Source organism: Staurois parvus, unplaced genomic scaffold, assembly GCF_062004578.1.
Source record: "Staurois parvus isolate SC_StPar_1 unplaced genomic scaffold, SC_StPar_1.0 ptg000449l, whole genome shotgun sequence".
Taxonomy (NCBI): Eukaryota; Metazoa; Chordata; class Amphibia; order Anura; family Ranidae; genus Staurois; species Staurois parvus.
The window spans coordinates 6,359,938-6,378,116 of NW_028318245.1; the positions used below are offsets into that span (position 1 = coordinate 6,359,938).

At 42.1% G+C, this 18,179-nt stretch overlaps 1 protein-coding gene across 1 annotated transcript in view; it reads left to right on the forward strand.

Moving 5' to 3' along the window:
- Positions 1 to 18,179, forward strand: part of LOC149453479 (uncharacterized) — an 83,882-nt gene that overhangs the window by 40,009 nt on the left and 25,694 nt on the right. Inside the window, exons 7-12 of the mRNA XM_089688649.1 lie at positions 4,886 to 5,087; positions 6,223 to 6,366; positions 6,523 to 6,679; positions 6,780 to 6,877; positions 6,988 to 7,126; positions 8,142 to 8,867. Of these exons, the coding sequence (XP_089544775.1) occupies positions 4,886 to 5,087; positions 6,223 to 6,366; positions 6,523 to 6,679; positions 6,780 to 6,877; positions 6,988 to 7,126; positions 8,142 to 8,867 (1,466 nt within the window). The remainder of the gene's footprint in view (positions 1 to 4,885; positions 5,088 to 6,222; positions 6,367 to 6,522; positions 6,680 to 6,779; positions 6,878 to 6,987; positions 7,127 to 8,141; positions 8,868 to 18,179) is intronic.

Below are 18,179 nucleotides of genomic sequence, written 5' to 3' on the forward strand. Positions count from 1 at the left end.
ACGGGACCGGAAATTTTTTTTTTGCTTTTTTCGGGTCGCCGCCGCCGTGATTGACGTTGGATCTACTTCGGGGGACATTGTTTTAATAAAGGACTTGTCAAAGACCCTGTACTGTGTTTTTTTTACACCACACTTTGTTTTTTTGTGAATGAAGCGCGGGACCATGTACCGCAGACTCATTCACGTGGGGGGGGGGCCGGGATCTGGGGGCCCCCTTGTTAAAGGGGGCTTCCAGATTCTGATAAGCCCCCTGCCCGCAGACCCCCACAACCACCGGCCAGGGTTGTGGGGAAGAGGCCCTTGTCCCCATCAACATGAGGACAAGGTGCTTTGGGGGGGGAGCCCCCCTGCTCCAAAGCACCCCCCCCATGTTGAGGGCATGTGGCCTGGTATGGTTCAGGAGGGGGGGCGCTCGCTCGTCCCCCCCCTTTCCTGACCTGCCGGGCTGCATGCTCGGATAAGGGTCTGGTATGGATATTGAGGGGGTCCCCGCGCTGTTTTTTTTTTAAATTTCGGCATGGAGGTCCCCCTTAATATCCATATCAAACCTGAAGGGCTTGGTATGGATGAGAGGGGGGACCCACGCTGTTTTTTTATTTTTTATTTTTTATTGCGGATCTTTATTTTTACATTCAGCTGTCAAAATAAATATTATCTAGACATTCGAAATAAGTAAAATCATTACAGAAATAATTATAAAGGATAAGAAACAAAAATAGAATCACTAGAACTAAGGAAATAAAATTAGAATACATAAAGATGTGCTTAGTGCTGTTTGTTAAACACAGTAGACGCGACCGAGTGTCGGCTGTCAAAGGAATCCACACTGAGATTTACTATTGAGCAGTGGCTAAAAAGCAAGTGCCCACAGAGGATGTCTAAAATGTGTTCTGCACATGCTCAGTTATATCAGCCAAAGACACTGCACGGCGTCTAGTTTTGTTACTGTGTTGATTTGCTTTAAAAAAACTATTTTTAACACATTCTTAATTTTTTTTGAAATGCCAGATATTGTTTAAAGTGAAGTCCTAATATTTGGCAAAGCAAATTTCAAAGTGAACATGTCTCTGTAGTGATTTTTCATGGTGTTAGACATGCCTCTTAGCAAGTCTGCTTTGTGAGTCTGATTCCGGGCGTGTGTCTCGTTAGTAAATTCAATTGGGCGTCTACTTATGGACACTGCACAATAGTAAATCTCGTTGCGGGGTAAAAGTAGACGGTCACTCGTAAAAATTAGACGTTCGCCCACGGAAATGCGCCCGGGCACAATAGTAAATCAGGGCCCTTGTGTCCACTCTCAAAAAAACATTTCAACAAACTCTCCCCATCCCTCAGGCTGGCCCCCTTAGTGGGACAGCAGAGGCAGATGTCATCTGCGTACTGCAGCAGGACTGACCCATGGACCAGTGTCCACCCCCTCAGAGTGGCCTGGAGGACAACTGAGTAGATTACAGAAAAATCCACAAAAACCTAGAGACATTTCACACCAGGTCATCTGGCGGTTCTGAAAACAGAAGCCAAAAATGGGCTGTGTCTCTGCGTCAACAGGGACGCTAAAAAATGCATTTGCTTAATCAATTACTGAAAACCATTCAGCATCAGACGATATGGCTGTAAGAAGAGATGGCATATCAGGCACCACCGAGTGGTATCAACCAGTGAATCAATAATCAGTCTAATGTCTTCCTGTGTGAAATTCCTGTCTTTACATGCCTTCTTTAAATATACCAGTGTTCCCCCCAGTGTTGTAGTGGGCTTGGGACAGTGTTTTGTAATACGGTCAATGTCTTCTACGTCTAAACATTTAATTATCAATGTGTCCCCTACTGTGAGAAATGGATATTACTTGGTCTGTGTCGCCACCTTGTGTCTGGTTCTATCTGCCAGTTCGCGGCTAGGGCCTTTTATCATATCCATATGAAAAGTGTCATTATCTCCTGTTCTCGGGAACGGACTTGAACTTCCCATTGCTTCAGTCCACCCTGCTAGATTGTGTATCCACGGATTTATTAGGTAATAATCAGTCCCACAAATCCGGGTTATGAAGTCTTTACAAAACTCCCCCTGTTCCGGACAAGGTGTATTTTTACTCTTATTTTGTTCTATTTTATCTATTTAAGGAATTCCAGTAAGAAAAAGAGAAAAGAGAGAGAGAGAATGATTCACAGTGCTCGACTGCCACCTGAAGTTTCCCTCATATGCGTCTTCCTAAAACATAAATCTAGTCACTTGTATACCTTCTCGGGTCGAGTGATCTGTGACCAATTATCACTCTTATCACAAAAAATATATAGAGACAGAGAAAGAGAGAATACACAACTCTTCCTACTCTATACCCTGAAAAGGACACTCTATATAATAATATCCTTTGTCTCTAACCTGTCTTTTAACTTCTTCCACTGTAAGTCCCTCTTGAAATTCTACTGGACAATGTAAATGTACCCTTTCTACCTGTATTTTAGGACTACCTTGATAAAAAAAAGAGTCCTTTTCCTAACTTATATTTATATACCTTTTCTACCTTACTCACAAGGTAACCTCCAGGAATACGATGACTAAAAATAGTCCGCATACACATTCAGGACAAGTCATTTGCAAAACATTTAATTCGCAACTACCGGTCCATACACTTACCACCTGGACATCGGTGTCACATAACAAATTATCTTATACTTTACGCGACAGAAAGATAAGCAACAGAATTTTGGCAGCCCAAACCTACCAGTGTCAATATTTTCTTATTTCCTGGACAACCAATGTCCCTGGACATCCAATGTCCTTAAAGTACTTACCAAAAGTACATATACATTATTTACTGGACATCCAATGTCCTCAAAGTACTTACCAAAAGTACATACACATGCCCTGGACATCCAATGTCCTTAAAGTACTTGCCAAAAGTACATATGCATGTTTTGGACATCCAATGTCCTTAAAGTACTTTCCAAAAGTACATACACATTTTCTGGACATCCAATGTCCTTAAAGTACTTGCCAAAAGTACTTATGCATTTTCTGGACATCCATTGTCCTTAAAGTGTTTGCCAAAAGTACTTATGCTGGCCGGCAATCTTTTACACTATACCCTTTCATTAAAACATACTTCCAAAGTATGTGGGCATCGGAACTCAGCCAGAGCCTAGTCACGGTAAATATCAGAAAATATAAATCAAATACTTACTGGATAGGATGACTCTCCGATCCCGGGATGAGCCCCCAAACTGAAAGTGATTTGTGCTTCTAATGACTACTGGTAATTTCCGGTCCTATTGGGCCTAAGAGACTGTGTTCTGGAAGGAAGAAATTAGCATGCACACACAGGTTTCCAGAAGACAATCTGAATCTTTATTTGTAGATTCCTCTTCTTATATTGTAACAAAGAAAACCATACAATAGGATTTCGCTGGATACTTGTCAAGGCTGTGACTGTGAGATTTCTCAGACCTTGAAATCAGTTACAAGTAACCAACAGTTATTTTCCCATGGGACAGAAGTATTTGACTTTTAACTATATCATAGCAGAAACAGGTGCTGTTAGTACAAAGAAATAACTGGACACTTTCCCTGCCTCTACCAAGGCTAAGCTAAGATAAAAAACAAAAGAATGTGTGAGCACAGTTCTGTAACACATAACTGACACAGCATATTTTCATTAACTCATTCTGGGTATAATATAAAACAATTAATCAACATGCAGTACAAAATATAAAATGGAGGGGAAAAACAAAATGACAGACAGAAAAGACATACATTTCCCTTCAGAAGGGGTTGGATGAGGGAATGGCAAACAGTGGGTTACAAACTGCAAGTACAATTTCCCCTGGAATGGAAGGGGGAACAAAGGCCTACAGTGAAGTGCAGAGGAGACAAAAGAGTCTATGAGACCCCTGGTGTCTCCACTGCAGTCAGTGGAGCACATATCACTAACTTTACATAACTCCAGCCTCGGCCACATAGCAGGTTAGGATTCTTCAGACCTCTCTCATGGGCCAATTATTGACCTTTCTGTTCAGATGGGCAATTATCAGAACCAAATGCTTCTTCAGCTTCCTACTCCAGACAAAAGGCCTGGGAAGCAAATACTCTCTTCAGGTGGCAGACCTGGAAGGCAAAGACCTCTGGACTCACATGTTCTCCAAAAAAAGCCTAGACCTTGCTAAACACAGATTCCACAAAGCCTGGAAGGTTTATGCCAGCTCAAGTCACTGGCTTTATTATTATACAGGTTTTATATAGCGCCAACAGTTTGCTCAGCGCTTTACAATATAACAGGAGACAATACAGCAACAGTACAGTTCAATACAAGAGGGATAGGAGGGCCCTGCTCCTCGGAGCTTGCAATCTAAACCCCTCAATGATTGCCCAGGACAAGAAAAATATTCATAATCCCACACATTGTAACTGCTCACTTTATCTGCTGGAGAACACTCTTCAGAAGAAGGTGAAGAAAAAGAAATTGATGATGTCCTTGGGTTTGCGAAAAACGCATTGAACACAAATAACATAAACAAAGCTCGGGATGGCTACAAATACTAAATTTTAACTAGGGACATTTCAGTTTAAGGCAGGGACCCTACACACATATTATACTTTGCACTGTGGCAAATGAGTATGCAAGGCTCTTCCAAAGGTGAACTTAATGTCATTGGGACAGCAGAGGATTTAAATGCTAGGTAACCCTTACGCTTCATTCCCATAGGTAATCAATGGTGGCAGCTGTATTATTGTAGCTCATATATGAAGATATGCTGGCACACAACTAAATGAACATGTCGTATGCCTCAGAAATTCATCCTACTCTCAGCCAACTGTAGTTTTCGGTGGGTACTAATGGATGTCCTCAGGTGTGAGCATTAACTCATGATGAACAGTGTGTTCTTTTAAGTCTGCCGGGCTACAACAAAATGGCCGAGATGAACCAATCACAGAAAAGCCTTCATTTTACCCACGATGCTAACCATTGGGGGATGGGCACTATTGTTGGAAATGAATGGAGCAGAGTGGAGGCAATGGAGGCAAACTGCACCAACCTGACAGAGAGGATATTACACCTCACCCTGGAGATCATGTACCTGCTGACCGGGGAGGTAGGGAGGATTCTGGGAGCACCACCAACATGTTTGTTTCAATTTTTTATTTGACTGATACTTGCCCTAAAAAAATAACTTTCTTTGCTATTCACTACAGGTAGAAATATAGAATTTCCAAGTAAATATTTTTGCATGACTTTTTTTGGCTTTTGTGATAGGTGGGGGTTTACCACAAAATGGAGAGTTTGCCAAACCACAATTTGACATTACTTGTACACTGCAGCTGTGCTTTCACTCTGCCTTCAACCTTTTCAACAGAGTAGAACCCTTGAAATACCTTTCTGGTCTCAAGGAACCCCTGCTAAAAAATACTATATCTACAACTCATGATACATTAGTGTGATGGTCAATGGGAAGAATGATCCTTACAGTTGTGGTCATTGGGAAGAATTACCCCCTTACAGATAGCTAAAAGTATCAATGGTGTCAGTGGGAACTTATCTGAGAGGCAGAAATTGCTCATTGATCGAGGAACCCCTAGCAATCTCTGGAGGAACCCTAGTTGAGAACCCCTGCTTTGGAAAGTCCTGGCCAACAAAACTTCAAAAAGAAAGAAGTTGGATGCATTTGAACACCTCATCGAGTCACTATTCTTTTGCAGTTGCTAAGTTTCCATGCAAAATGTCTCAGCTGTGCTTCCTTCTTCCCATAGCCCAAACTGTAATACTATCCTTTTAGATAGCTAAAAGTATCAATGGTGTCAGTGGGAACTTATCTGAGAGGCAGAAATTGCTCATTGATCAAGGGACCCTTAGCAACCTCTGGAGGAATCCTAGTTGAGAGATCCTGCTCTAAGGTCATGGCTTCTTCCTTAAAAATTCCTTTCCTTACATCACCACATCAAAAGGAGCCCCAAATTAGCTCCTTATAAGATCAGTACAAAGAGGGACTATGAGGAAGTTGCAGTTGGATGTCCTGCACAATGATTGATATTGTCTTAGCAGAGTAGTAACTGATAAAATGTGACTGGAAATAACTCAGAGGCTTATCTTCAAATATGAGAAGATATATCATTACCTCTGAAAGACAGATGCCATTGATCAGATCGTAGCAAAGAGGGATGATAATGGCAGCAAGTTGTAACTTCTTTTGTTGGAAAACGTATATAGTGATTGATAATCTCTCCCCTCAGGATAACATAGTTGTGAAGAAGTCATCAGGAGATGGAGAGAACTCCATTATGGTCCCTCTACATTCCTTACTGATTCCAGAAAGAAACAATGAGCAGAAGATCCTAGATGTCACCCAGAAGATCATTGAGTTGCTAACAGGAGAGGTGAGTAGTGCCAGGAATTATGAGACATTCTCCAGTAACAGACAAGGGTCTGGATGGTGACTGTATTATTGTGTGTGTCCGTTTCCTATAAGGTGTCAGGATCTCTCCATTGAAGAGCTGAAACACTTTTATTACTTTTTTATTATTTTTATTTAGAATGGAAACTGGAGCAATTTTAAAGTTAGGATCAAAGAAGAGATAAAAGAAGGAGAAGCAGAGGATAATGCAATGAAGGAGTGGAGATATTTAGAAAGACACAAGGATCTCTACAAGGACATCACGATGGAGAATCAGCTACTCCTCACATCACCGGGTAAGAGGAGACTTTCATTTCTTGCAGAGGATCAATCTAGATCCCCCATGATCTGATAAATACATAGAAACAATTCAGTCAGTGTGTGTGTTTCCTACAGATGGATACAGTAATGGGAACCCACCAGAGAGATTTCCCCATCCCCTGTATTCCCGGGATTCCACACAGGAAGATCACACCATCCCCCACCATCATCAGGTAGGTGGGATTGAGCATGTAGAACTCAAACTTGGTTATAAATGGTATTATATGATATTCTTCTATGTAGTCTCAGGATAAGAGTGCTCACCATCATTTTGTGATTTTAGGACGTAGAATTGTTTGAAATCAAAACTGAGGTTAAATCAGAAAATTATTCTTATGTGAAGGGGAACCAGCGGTATACAAAGGAAGCTGAAACGAAGGTGACAATTAACAAGGAGGTATCTTCTCTAGATGTCAACACAGGTATTATACTGTATGTAAAAAAAAAATCATTTATTTTTTATGAAAATTCAGAAAATGATTAAAAAATCAGCAAACTGTTACACACATTTTTATCTGCACTGTTCATTTAAAGAATAAAATTGGCTTGTTATGATATGATAAAAGTATCCAGTGTATGTCTACCACGTGCCATGCAGTGGAGATAATATGTACTATATGAAAGGTCCATCTCCATTCCTCAATATAACGTCATGTTCCCAACAAATGAGGAGGAGATACTGTACACCATATGAAAGGTCCATCTCCATTCCTCACTATAATGTCATGTTCCCAAGAAATGAGGTATAGATACTGTACTCCATATGAAAGGTCCATCTCCATTCCTCAATATAACGTCATGTTCCCAACAAATGAGGAGGAGATACTGTACACCATATGAAAAGTCCATCTCCATTCCTCAATATAACGTCATGTTCCCAACAAATGAGGAGGAGATACTGGACACCATATGAAAGGTCCATCTCCATTCCTCAATATAACGTCATGTTCCCAACAAATGAGGAGGAGATACTGGACACTATATGAAAGGTCCATCTCCATTCCTCAATATAACGTCATGTTCCCTACAAATGAGGAGTAGATACTGTACACCATATGAAAGGTCCATCTCCATTCCTCAATATAACGTCATGTTCCCAACAAATGAGTAGGAGATACCGGACACCATATAAAAGGTCCATCTCCATTCCTCAATATAACGTCATGTTCCCAACAAATGAGTAGGAGATATTGTACCACATATGAAAGGTCCATACATTAATCATTAGTGTATGGACACCTTCACCCAGCATGGTTTTGGATGCAGTATACACCTTATCTGACTTCTATCCTTGCATTGTTGTACCCTGATTCTGTGCCAGTGATCTGGGGAACGGTTGACTACTAGACTAACATAAATGACTCCTAACTGTAACACATAAACAATAAATGTTATTATTTTTTATCAGTATACATGATACATAAATATTTCCAACAGGAGAACACAAAGGTTGGAATACCCCAGAGGGACATCTCATTTTATCTCCACATTATAATAAAGAAGATAGTGGCATGGCCCAGTATTCCCCAGGACTAAGCAATATTACTCAAAAAATACATCACAAACCTAATCATATGGTAAGATCAACAAATCAGATTAATTCAGAAGAGTCCAAAGATGAATCGTGTACTGTTATTCCATATTTCCAACTAAGCTGTCATAATGGAAGTCAGTCACCAGATCCTTCTAGTCCTGAGGACTCTTCAGCTATTAATTTAAAATCTTTTCAGAGTTGTGAAAAATCATTCATAAAAAAACATGACCTGGTTGTACATCAGAGACTTCATACCAGTGAAAAACCCTTTTCCTGTTCCAAGTGTGGGAAGACCTTCATAAACAAATCAGATCTCATTCGACACCAGAGGATCCACAGCAATGAAAAACCCTTTTCTTGTTCTGAGTGTGAGAACTCCTTCATCTACAAATCAGATCTCATTCGTCACCAGAGAGTTCACACTGGGGAAAAGCCCTTTTCTTGTTCTGAGTGCGGAAAGTCTTTCACTAGCAAATCACAACTCACAATACACCAGAGAATTCACACCGGGGAGAAGCCCTTTTCCTGTTCCGAGTGTGGAAGGTGCTTCTCCAATAAAGGGAACTGTGAAAAGCACATGAGAATTCACACTGGTGAGAGGCCATTTTCCTGTTCAGAATGCGGCAAAGGTTTTGCACAGAAAGTGACACTAATCATCCACCAGAGAACGCACACCACCTGAGGTCACAGAAAAACTTATGGTGGAGTTTTGTAGGCTGAATCTGTATGTCCATCTGTAGATGAAGATCAGGCAGGCTGGAAGGATCAGCCAACCCATATGGAATGTTTTAGTTTTATTGTGATTTGATCTTTATTTTTATATTTCCTGAAGTTCCTTTTTTTTATTTATTATTTATGGTGCTTCTTCATGATTGAGGGATATCCTCTCCAACAAGGACATGGGCATCAACCATTTATTTATTATAGTGGAAAAGAGTTGGATCTACTCTTATGAGGAAACATGTCTCCATTGAGTGAGATTTTCTGTCCTAATGATAGTTGTCATTGGAACAAGAAGTCAAGGAAATTTCCTCAACGGGGATACAGATAACAATCACCCGACAGAAGCTCTCACCTCCAAAATGTCAAAACGAAAAAGAAAAATTTCAACGATTTACTGAAGTTCTCAAGGTACAATGGTGAGGTCTTGAGCGGTCTTCCTTCTTACTTTACATAAAGATACGCATTGCATGACAGCAATAAAATAAAGTTCTCATTGGTAAACCATAGTGTGGTCTCCATTGTCACCATTGATCACAATTAACGTCCCTACATCAGCAACACTACAAGCGTCAGTTATCGGAACTTGGCCTTTTGAGACGTTTATGTGAATGGGTGCTTAGGCTTCCCATGCTGATCCTCACTCCCAGACATGTAAAGTAGCTTCCACAAAGCACTGGTTCCATAGAAGTGGATTGTTCAAGACACTGCGTGCTCAATCTTTATTATAAACATATACTGTACAAAGACACGTGGTAGTAGCCAAGGGCTTTTAGAGGAAAATATAGATACAAAGAAAACACTGGGGGTATAAAAAAAACATACATTTCATATAACATTCATTAAACATCTCAACACAAAACAAACATTATGCATACATGGGGTGAGTTGGCGCAAAATTAGATGTTCATAATTAGGTCCATAGTCCCACAGGGGGGTGAAAGGTAAAAAGGGGCATGATGGAGGGGAGGGGGACAAGGGCCACTTGGTGGATCCAATGGAAAGACCACGGAGAACCACGAAATGGTTAATACCTTAACCACTTTAAGTCCAGATACATTCACCCCCTTCCTGTCTAGGCCAATTTTCAGCTTTCAGCGCTGTTGCACTTTAAATGACAATTGCGCGGTCATGCAACACTGTACCCATATGAATTTTTTAGCATTTTTTTGAGACAGATAAAACTTTATTTTGGTGGTATTTATTCACCACTGGGATTTTTATTTTTTTTGCTATATAAACGAAAGTCCAAAAATTTTTTAAAAAAGTGTTTTTCTTATAAAATTTTGCAAATAAATAATCTTTCTCCATAAATCTTGGCCAAAATTTATTTGGTTATTTAGTAAAAAACAATACCCCAAATTAGTTTATAACTAAAAATTATAATTTTTCAACAATTTTTTTTATATTTTTATTTTATTTTTTTATATTATATGTTTTTTTTTTTAACATACTGTCAGCCTAGCAGTACAATGTCACCATAGTGACACTGTACTTCTTGTGGGGGGTGATGAAGAATTTATTTTTTTTTTTACACTGATTGCTTTTACACACATAAAGGCTGTAAAAGCAATCATTTCTCCTTCTCTCTGGCTGCATTCTTGCAGCCATTGAGAAATACTGTGAGAGCTGTGATTGGTCACAGCTTGTCACATGGTAGAAGGCTGTTGTGAATAGACCTGTACATGTGACCTCTGTGATCATTCACAGATTTCACACGTAGTAAGCAATGATGTCAGAAGTGACATATTGCTTACACCTATTCATGTGATCACTAATTGGCCAATCAGTGATCACATGATCGGGACCTCACACAGAGGTCCCGTACAGCGATCGGTGTTCCGCTGTGTCCGGAGGACACAGCAGGCACCGGAATGCGGTGCCACGCGCTCCCAGGGAGTGAGCACAATCCAAAATGGCGGGCGCCATTTATGAACGGCAACCCACCCCTGGACTGCCACCGTTCGTCCGTTATATACAGCGGCCAGATGGGAAGTGGTTAAGGCAGCCTTCATAGTAGAGCAGAAGCACATCTCCAATGTCACATGTAGAAAAGGAATGAAAGAAGGCGCCACCATTCCATATATCTGGAAGATGGACAGTCAAGGATGGATAGGGTATCATTTCCAAAATATCCCTTCCTTTACACCCAAACATCCAGTGGTCAATCACATACTCCTAAAGAAGATCTATTGAAACGCATCAAGTCTACATGTATAATGTATTGGATCTAAATAATTATTTGAACCATATACTCAAAATTTTAATGTTTGTTTTGTAAAAAAGGAATGAAAGAAGGCGCCACTGAGTGCAGACCGTTGCTATTTCATTGCAAACAATGGGGTAAATGAACACTCAAATTTTAAAAGATAGATTAAGGCACATCTGTAGTCCAATGCAATGGTATCTGGAAGCGGTTAGTATGTGCTGCAGGTGATTGGCGTCCAGTTTCTAGGTCCAGAGGTCAGCTGTCAGAAGATGGGACCAGAAAACAGCTGTGTACTGCGGTGGAAAGCCGATAGGGCGCAGCGTACGGCTTAACCGCGTCATCAGAAGTAAAGCAACAATGTTTTGGGACATTCCACAGTACACAGCAGTTTTCTGGTCCCATCTTCTGACGGGACACCTGATGTAAGGGGGAGCCCTGATGGAGATACTGATGTAAGGGGGCACTCTGATGGAGACACTGATGTAAAGGGGGCACTCTGATGGGGACCCTGATGTAAAGGGGCACTCTGATGGGTACACTGATGTAAGGGGGGCTCTGATGGCGATAACTAATTATATGCAAGGGGACACTCTGTTGGGGACACCTGATGTAAGGGGACACTCTAATGGAGACACTGATGTAAGGGGACACTCTGAAGGGGATAGCTAATTATATGCAAGGGGACACTCTGATGGGGACACCTGATGTAAGGGGGCACTCTGATGGGGACCCTGATGTAAAGGGGCACTCTGATGGGGACCCTGATGTAAGGGGGCACGCTGATGAGAACATCTAATTTAAGGGGGCACTCTGATGGGAACCAGATGTAAAGGGGGAGGTAGCTGATTTATTTTTTAGATAGGCTGAGAAGCAGCCTGGTGAATAGTCAACAGGGTCAAATTTGGGTCAGGGCTGAGAGGCTCTACAGATCAGTCCCATGGCACCTCTCCCTGCTCTAGAATTTTGGAGAAGATTCTAGAAGCAGTGGGCGGGGGTTAGGAGGGGCTGGTATGCATACTCAAGTGACTCTGGCCAATTCCCAAGCAGGAGGCTTGGCATAGGACCAGAGCAGCCCTTAAGTATGACTGAGCCTACTCAGAAGCAGGAGAGTTCGGTTGGAAGATGCGAGAAAGGCTAAGATGCAGGAGCCTGGGAGGGGGCCCAGTCGGAAAGGCCTACCTACAGGCTGGGACTTGCACAGGAGGATCGCTCAGCCTCACTGACCCCCAGAGCGAGGACCACCCGTGGATCCAGGAAAGCAGAAGGCCTGAAGGCAGCCACCTACCTACACCAACTCACAGGAAAGAGACTGAGTGAGTAAACCTTCACCCCTTGGGCTAGTTAAAGGGGAAAAGAGCATTCTGGTGGGAAACCTGATTAGCTCCTTACCCGGGACTGTTTCATATTAAAGTGGAAGGCACTGGATCCCCTTGCCCAGGGATTCCTCCAGACAGCTGAATAGAGAAGAATTCTCTGGGGTTTGGAGTGGTACACCGGGAGAGGCTGGAGAGCCCTCCAAGAAGAGAAACCGTTCTTTGGACTTGTGCATAGTTGCTATGGAGTTTGTCCTCAGTTTACTGTTCCTTGGTAATCCCATACACCCCTTACCCCATCCAAGTTTAATACCTCTAAAAAAGCACCTTAAAAACCAAGCTAAAGGACTGTTTACTGTCTCCAGAATGCAAGTCTGGGAGAATGCGTGTTGCCTGGCTGTCTAGGACTATAGGGAGACTCAAATCTTTAGCGACTCCTAAGAGTGTATCCCTACACTTCTTTAACAACTATTGACAGCGGAAGAAGGTAGCTGTAGTAGATGGTAATTTCCTACAAATTGGGCTGAAATTCCGATGTTAAGGGGAACACCCAAACAAGCAAAGTTTGGACCCAACTGGTAGATTAACCCTAGTTAGTGATAACAGTTCCACACAATGGTTTTCAACAGACATGTTTCACATAACACACTTCAGTCTCCATGATACTCTCGCAGAGGTACAAGATGGAGGGTGACTACTAGCCTAACATACTTTGAATAGGATACTCCTCTCTGTTCAAATGCATCTAGATTCCAGTCCAGAGTTCATACTTATGGAACCAGTCCAGAGTCCATATCTATGATTTCAGTCCAGAGTCTATACTTATGGTTCCAGTCCAGAGTCTATACTTATGGTTCCAGTCCAGAGTCTATACTTATGGTTCCAGTCCAGAGTCTATACTTATGGTTCCAGTCCAGAGCCCATACTTATGGTTCCAGTCCAGAGTCTATACTTATGGTTCCAGTCCAGAGCCCATACTTATGGTTCCAGTCCAGAGCCCATACTTGTGGTTCTATTCTAAAGTCTATACTTATGGTTCCAGTCCAGAGTCCATATCTATGGTTCCAGTCCAGACTCCATATCTATGGTTCCAGTCCAGAGTCCATACTTATGGTTCCAGTCCAGAGTCCATACTTATGGTTCCAGTCCAGAGTCCATACTTATGGTTCCAGTCCAGAGTCCATACTTATGGTTCCAGTCCAGACTCCATATCTATGGTTCCAGTCCAGACTCCATATCTATGGTTCCAGTCCAGAGTCCATACTTATGGTTCCAGTCCAGAGTCCATACTTATGGTTCCAGTCCAGAGTCCATACTTATGGTTCCAGTCCAGAGTCCATACTTATGGTTCCAGTCCAGATTCCATACTTATGGTTCCAGTCCAGATTCCATACTTATGGTTCCAGTCCACAGTCCATACTCATGGTTCCAGTCCAGAGTCCATACTTACGGCTCCATTCCAGAGTCCATACTTACGGCTCCATTCCAGGGTCCATACTTGTAGTTCCAGTCCAGACTCAATATCTATAGTTCCAGTCCAGGGTCCATACTTATGGTTCCAGTCCAGGGTCCATACTTATGGTTCCAGTCCAGAGTCCATACTTGTGGTTCCAATCCAGAGTCCATACCTGTAGTTCCAGTCCATAGTCCATACTTGTGGTTCCATTCCTGAGTCCATACGTTTGGTATCAGTCCAGATTCCATACTTATGGTTCCAGTCCAGAGTCCATACTCATGGTTCCAGTCCAGAGTCCATACTTACGGCTCCATTCTAGGGTCCATACTTGTAGTTCCAGTCCAGACTCCATATCTATAGCTCCAGTCCAGGGTCCATACTTATGGTTCCAGTCCAGAGTCCATACTTGTGGTTCCAATCCAGAGTCCATACCTGTAGTTCCAGTCCATAGTCCATACTTGTGGTTCCATTCCTGAGTCCATACTTGTGGTTCCAATCCAGAGTCCATACGTTTGGTATCAGTGCAGAGTCAATATCTATGATTTCAGTCCAGAGTCCATACTTGTGTTTCCATTCTAGAGTCTAAACTTATGGTTCCATTCCAGAGTCCATACTTGTGGTTCCAGTCCAGAGTCCATACTTATGGTTTCAGTCCACACAAGGGAGGCCCACAAAGGAAAAAAGTCAACTCCTCAGAAAACGTACATATTCCTTCCTCAAGGCTGCTTCTCTCCCATGACAAGCACCCCACCCCAGCTATACCCACCAATAATATATGATATCACAAGTGTAATAAAAGCGCCACACCCTTAATACTTTAAAGCAGCAATTCCACCTCAAAGAAACCAAATAAATTTCTTAGTGCTATAACTTAAATAAAGGAATGCGCTAAAACCACAAACTATTCCTAATTTAGTGTAGAAACATTAGTGCAAAAGATATATATATCTATTCTCAATTAATATCAAAAAATATCAAAATTATGTGCAAAACTATTTTTTAGTGCATAAGTAAGTTAAATAATTAAATTTGTGAATATAAAAAAAATGTCCAATTCTGAATTTCTTCAAATGTCCAAACAAATCCTTTTCAAATTCAGGTGCTCTCAAAGAAATTGTGCCAAAATCCACCACCAAAAGTAAAGTTGGGTAACTCACCAGAGCTCCATGCTGATCAATCTCTAGATCAGCAAAAAAACGCTTTTTGCTCTGGGAGCAGATGCAATGAATCAACTTCTCAGGTGTGATGATCAATAGCTACACAATCATCCATAAGGTAGGTATCCACCACTCAATATAATGGTTCCAGGAGCATTATATCACTCTCTCTTTTTATATCTCTCCACCGAGGTCATGTTTGGGAATGAAAGAGAAAATCATGGTGCAGCCAGTTTTTTTATAAAAGTATCCAACAATTTAATAAAGATTTACACTCACAAAAAGGGTGTCTTCACCGACACCAGTATAACAGCATAAAACAGCAAATGGTATAACAGTCTCCTGTTCCCCGTACACTCACTACAGCGCTCGTGACTTAATTTTCTCCACAAACGACAGCATCCAGCAAGCCCTACTAGTTTCGTCATGAATGACGTCTTCAAGGGGCGGTCTTGAAGACGCCCCTTAAAGACGTCATTCATGATACCATTTGCTGAAAAGGATTTGTTTGGACATTTGAAGAAATTGAGAATTGGACATTTTTTTTATATTCACAAATTTAATTATTTAACTTACTTATGCACTAAAAAATAGTTTTGCACATAATTTTGATATTTTTTGATATTAATTGAGAATAGATATACAAATATATCTTTTGCACTAATGTTTCTACACTAAATTAGGAATAGTTTGTGGTTTTAGCGCATTCCTTTATTTAAATAATATATGATAGCATGGGGGTGGAGAGGACAATACCAAAGAGTAGAATAACTAGGCACGTGAGTGTGTGTGAGTGCCACCAGGAATGTGATTAACACAAGTATTTTAGCTGACAGGATAGCTTAAGGAAATTAAGAAATGTGTGGAAATTATGAATCTGCTTCCAAACTCTTAAAGTGTACCAGATTGTATGTAAGATTTGTATCTGCCTGTGTGTGTGGGCAGCCAGCTAGATGTGGTGTGAAGTCTCCCTCTGGTGGTGGTCAGAGGTATTGGAGGCTGTTGCAACTTTTTCACAGCTGGTTTTCCTTCCCGGAGTAAGCTTGCCTTATACCTTCCATATCTATGGTTCCAGTCCCGGGTCCATACTTGTGGTTCCAGTCCAGGGTCCATACTTGTGGTTCCAGTCCAGGGTCCATACTTGTGGTTCCAGTCCAGGGTCCATACTTGTGGTTCCAGTCCAGGGTCCATACTTGTGGTTCCCGTCCAGGGTCCATACTTGTGGTTCCAGTCCAGGGTCCATACTTGTGGTTCCAGTCCAGAGTCCATACCTATGGTTCCAGTCCAGAGTCCATACTTATGGTTCCAGTCCAGAGTCCATACTTATGGTTCCAGTCCAGAGTCCATACTTATGGTTCCAGTCCAGAGTCCATACTTATGGTTCCAGTCCAGAGTCCATACTTATGGTTCCAGTCCAGAGTCCATACTTGTAGTTCCATTCTAGAGTCCATTCTTATGATGCCAGTTCAGAATCCATTCTCATGGTGCCAGTCCAGAGTCCATTCTCATGGTGCCAGTCCAGAGTCCATTCTCATGGTGCCAGTCCAGAATCCATACTTTTGGTTCCATTCTAGAGTCTATACTTATGGTTCCAGTCCAGAGTCCATATCTATGGTTCCAGTCCAGAGTCCATACTTATGGTTCCAGTCCAGAGTCCATACTTGTGGTTCCAGTCCAGGGTCCATACTTGTGGTTCCAGTCCAGGGTCCATACTTGTGGTTCCAGTCCAGGGTCCATACTTGTGGTTCCAGTCCAGGGTCCATACTTGTGGTTCCAGTCCAGGGTCCATACTTGTGGTTCCAGTCCAGGGTCCATACTTGTGGTTCCAGTCCAGGGTCCATACGTTTGGTATCAGTCCAGATTCCATACTTATGGTTCCAGTCCAGAGTCCATACTCATGGTTCCAGTCCAGAGTCCATACTTACGGCTCCATTCCAGGGTCCATACTTGTGGTTCCAATCCAGAGTCCATACCTGTAGTTCCAGTCCATAGTCCATACTTGTGGTTCCATTCCTGAGTCCATACTTGTGGTTCCAATCCAGAGTCCATACTTGTGGTTCCAATCCAGAGTCCATACGTTTGGTATCAGTCCAGATTCCATACTTACGGTTCCAGCCCAGAGTCCATACTCATGGTTCCAGTCCAGAGTCCATACTTACGGCTCCATTCCAGGGTCCATACTTGTAGTTCCAGTCCAGACTCCATATCTATAGCTCCAGTCCAGGGTCCATACTTATGGTTCCAGTCCAGGGTCCATACTTATGGTTCCAGTCCAGGGTCCATACTTATGGTTTCAGTCCAGGGTCCATACTTATGGTTTCAGTCCAGGGTCCATACTTGTGGTTCCAATCCAGAGTCCATACCTGTAGTTCCAGTCCATAGTCCATACTTGTGGTTCCATTTTTTAGTCCATACTTGTGGTTCCAATTCAGAGTCCATACGTTTGGTATCAGTCCAGAGTCCATATCTATGATTTCAGTCCAGAGTCCATACTTGTGGTTCAATTCTAGAGTCTATACTTATGGTTCCATTTCAGAGTCCATAGCTATGGTTCCAGTCCAGAGTCCATACTTGTGTTTCCATTCTAGAGTCTAAACTTATGGTTCCATTCCAGAGTCCATACTTGTGGTTCCAGTCCAGAGTCCATACTTATGGTTTCAGTCCACACAAGGGAGGCCACAAAGGAAAAAAGTCAACTCCTAAGAAAACGTACATATTCCTTCCTCAAGGCTGCTTCTCTCCCATGACAAGCACCCCACCCCACCCCAGCTATACCCACCAATAATATATGATAGCATGGGGGTGGAGAGGACAATACCAAAGAGTAGAATAACTAGGCACGTGAGTGTGTGTGAGTGCCACCAGGAATGTGATTAACACAAGTATTTTAGCTGACAGGATAGCTTAAGGAAATTAAGAAATGTGTGGAAATTATGAATCTGCTTCCAAACTCTTAAAGTGTACCAGATTGTATGTAAGATTTGTATCTGCCTGTGTGTGGGCAGCCAGCTAGATGTGGTGTGAAGTCTCCCTCTGGTGGTGGTCAGAGGTATTGGAGGCTGTTGCAACCTTTTCACAGCTGGTTT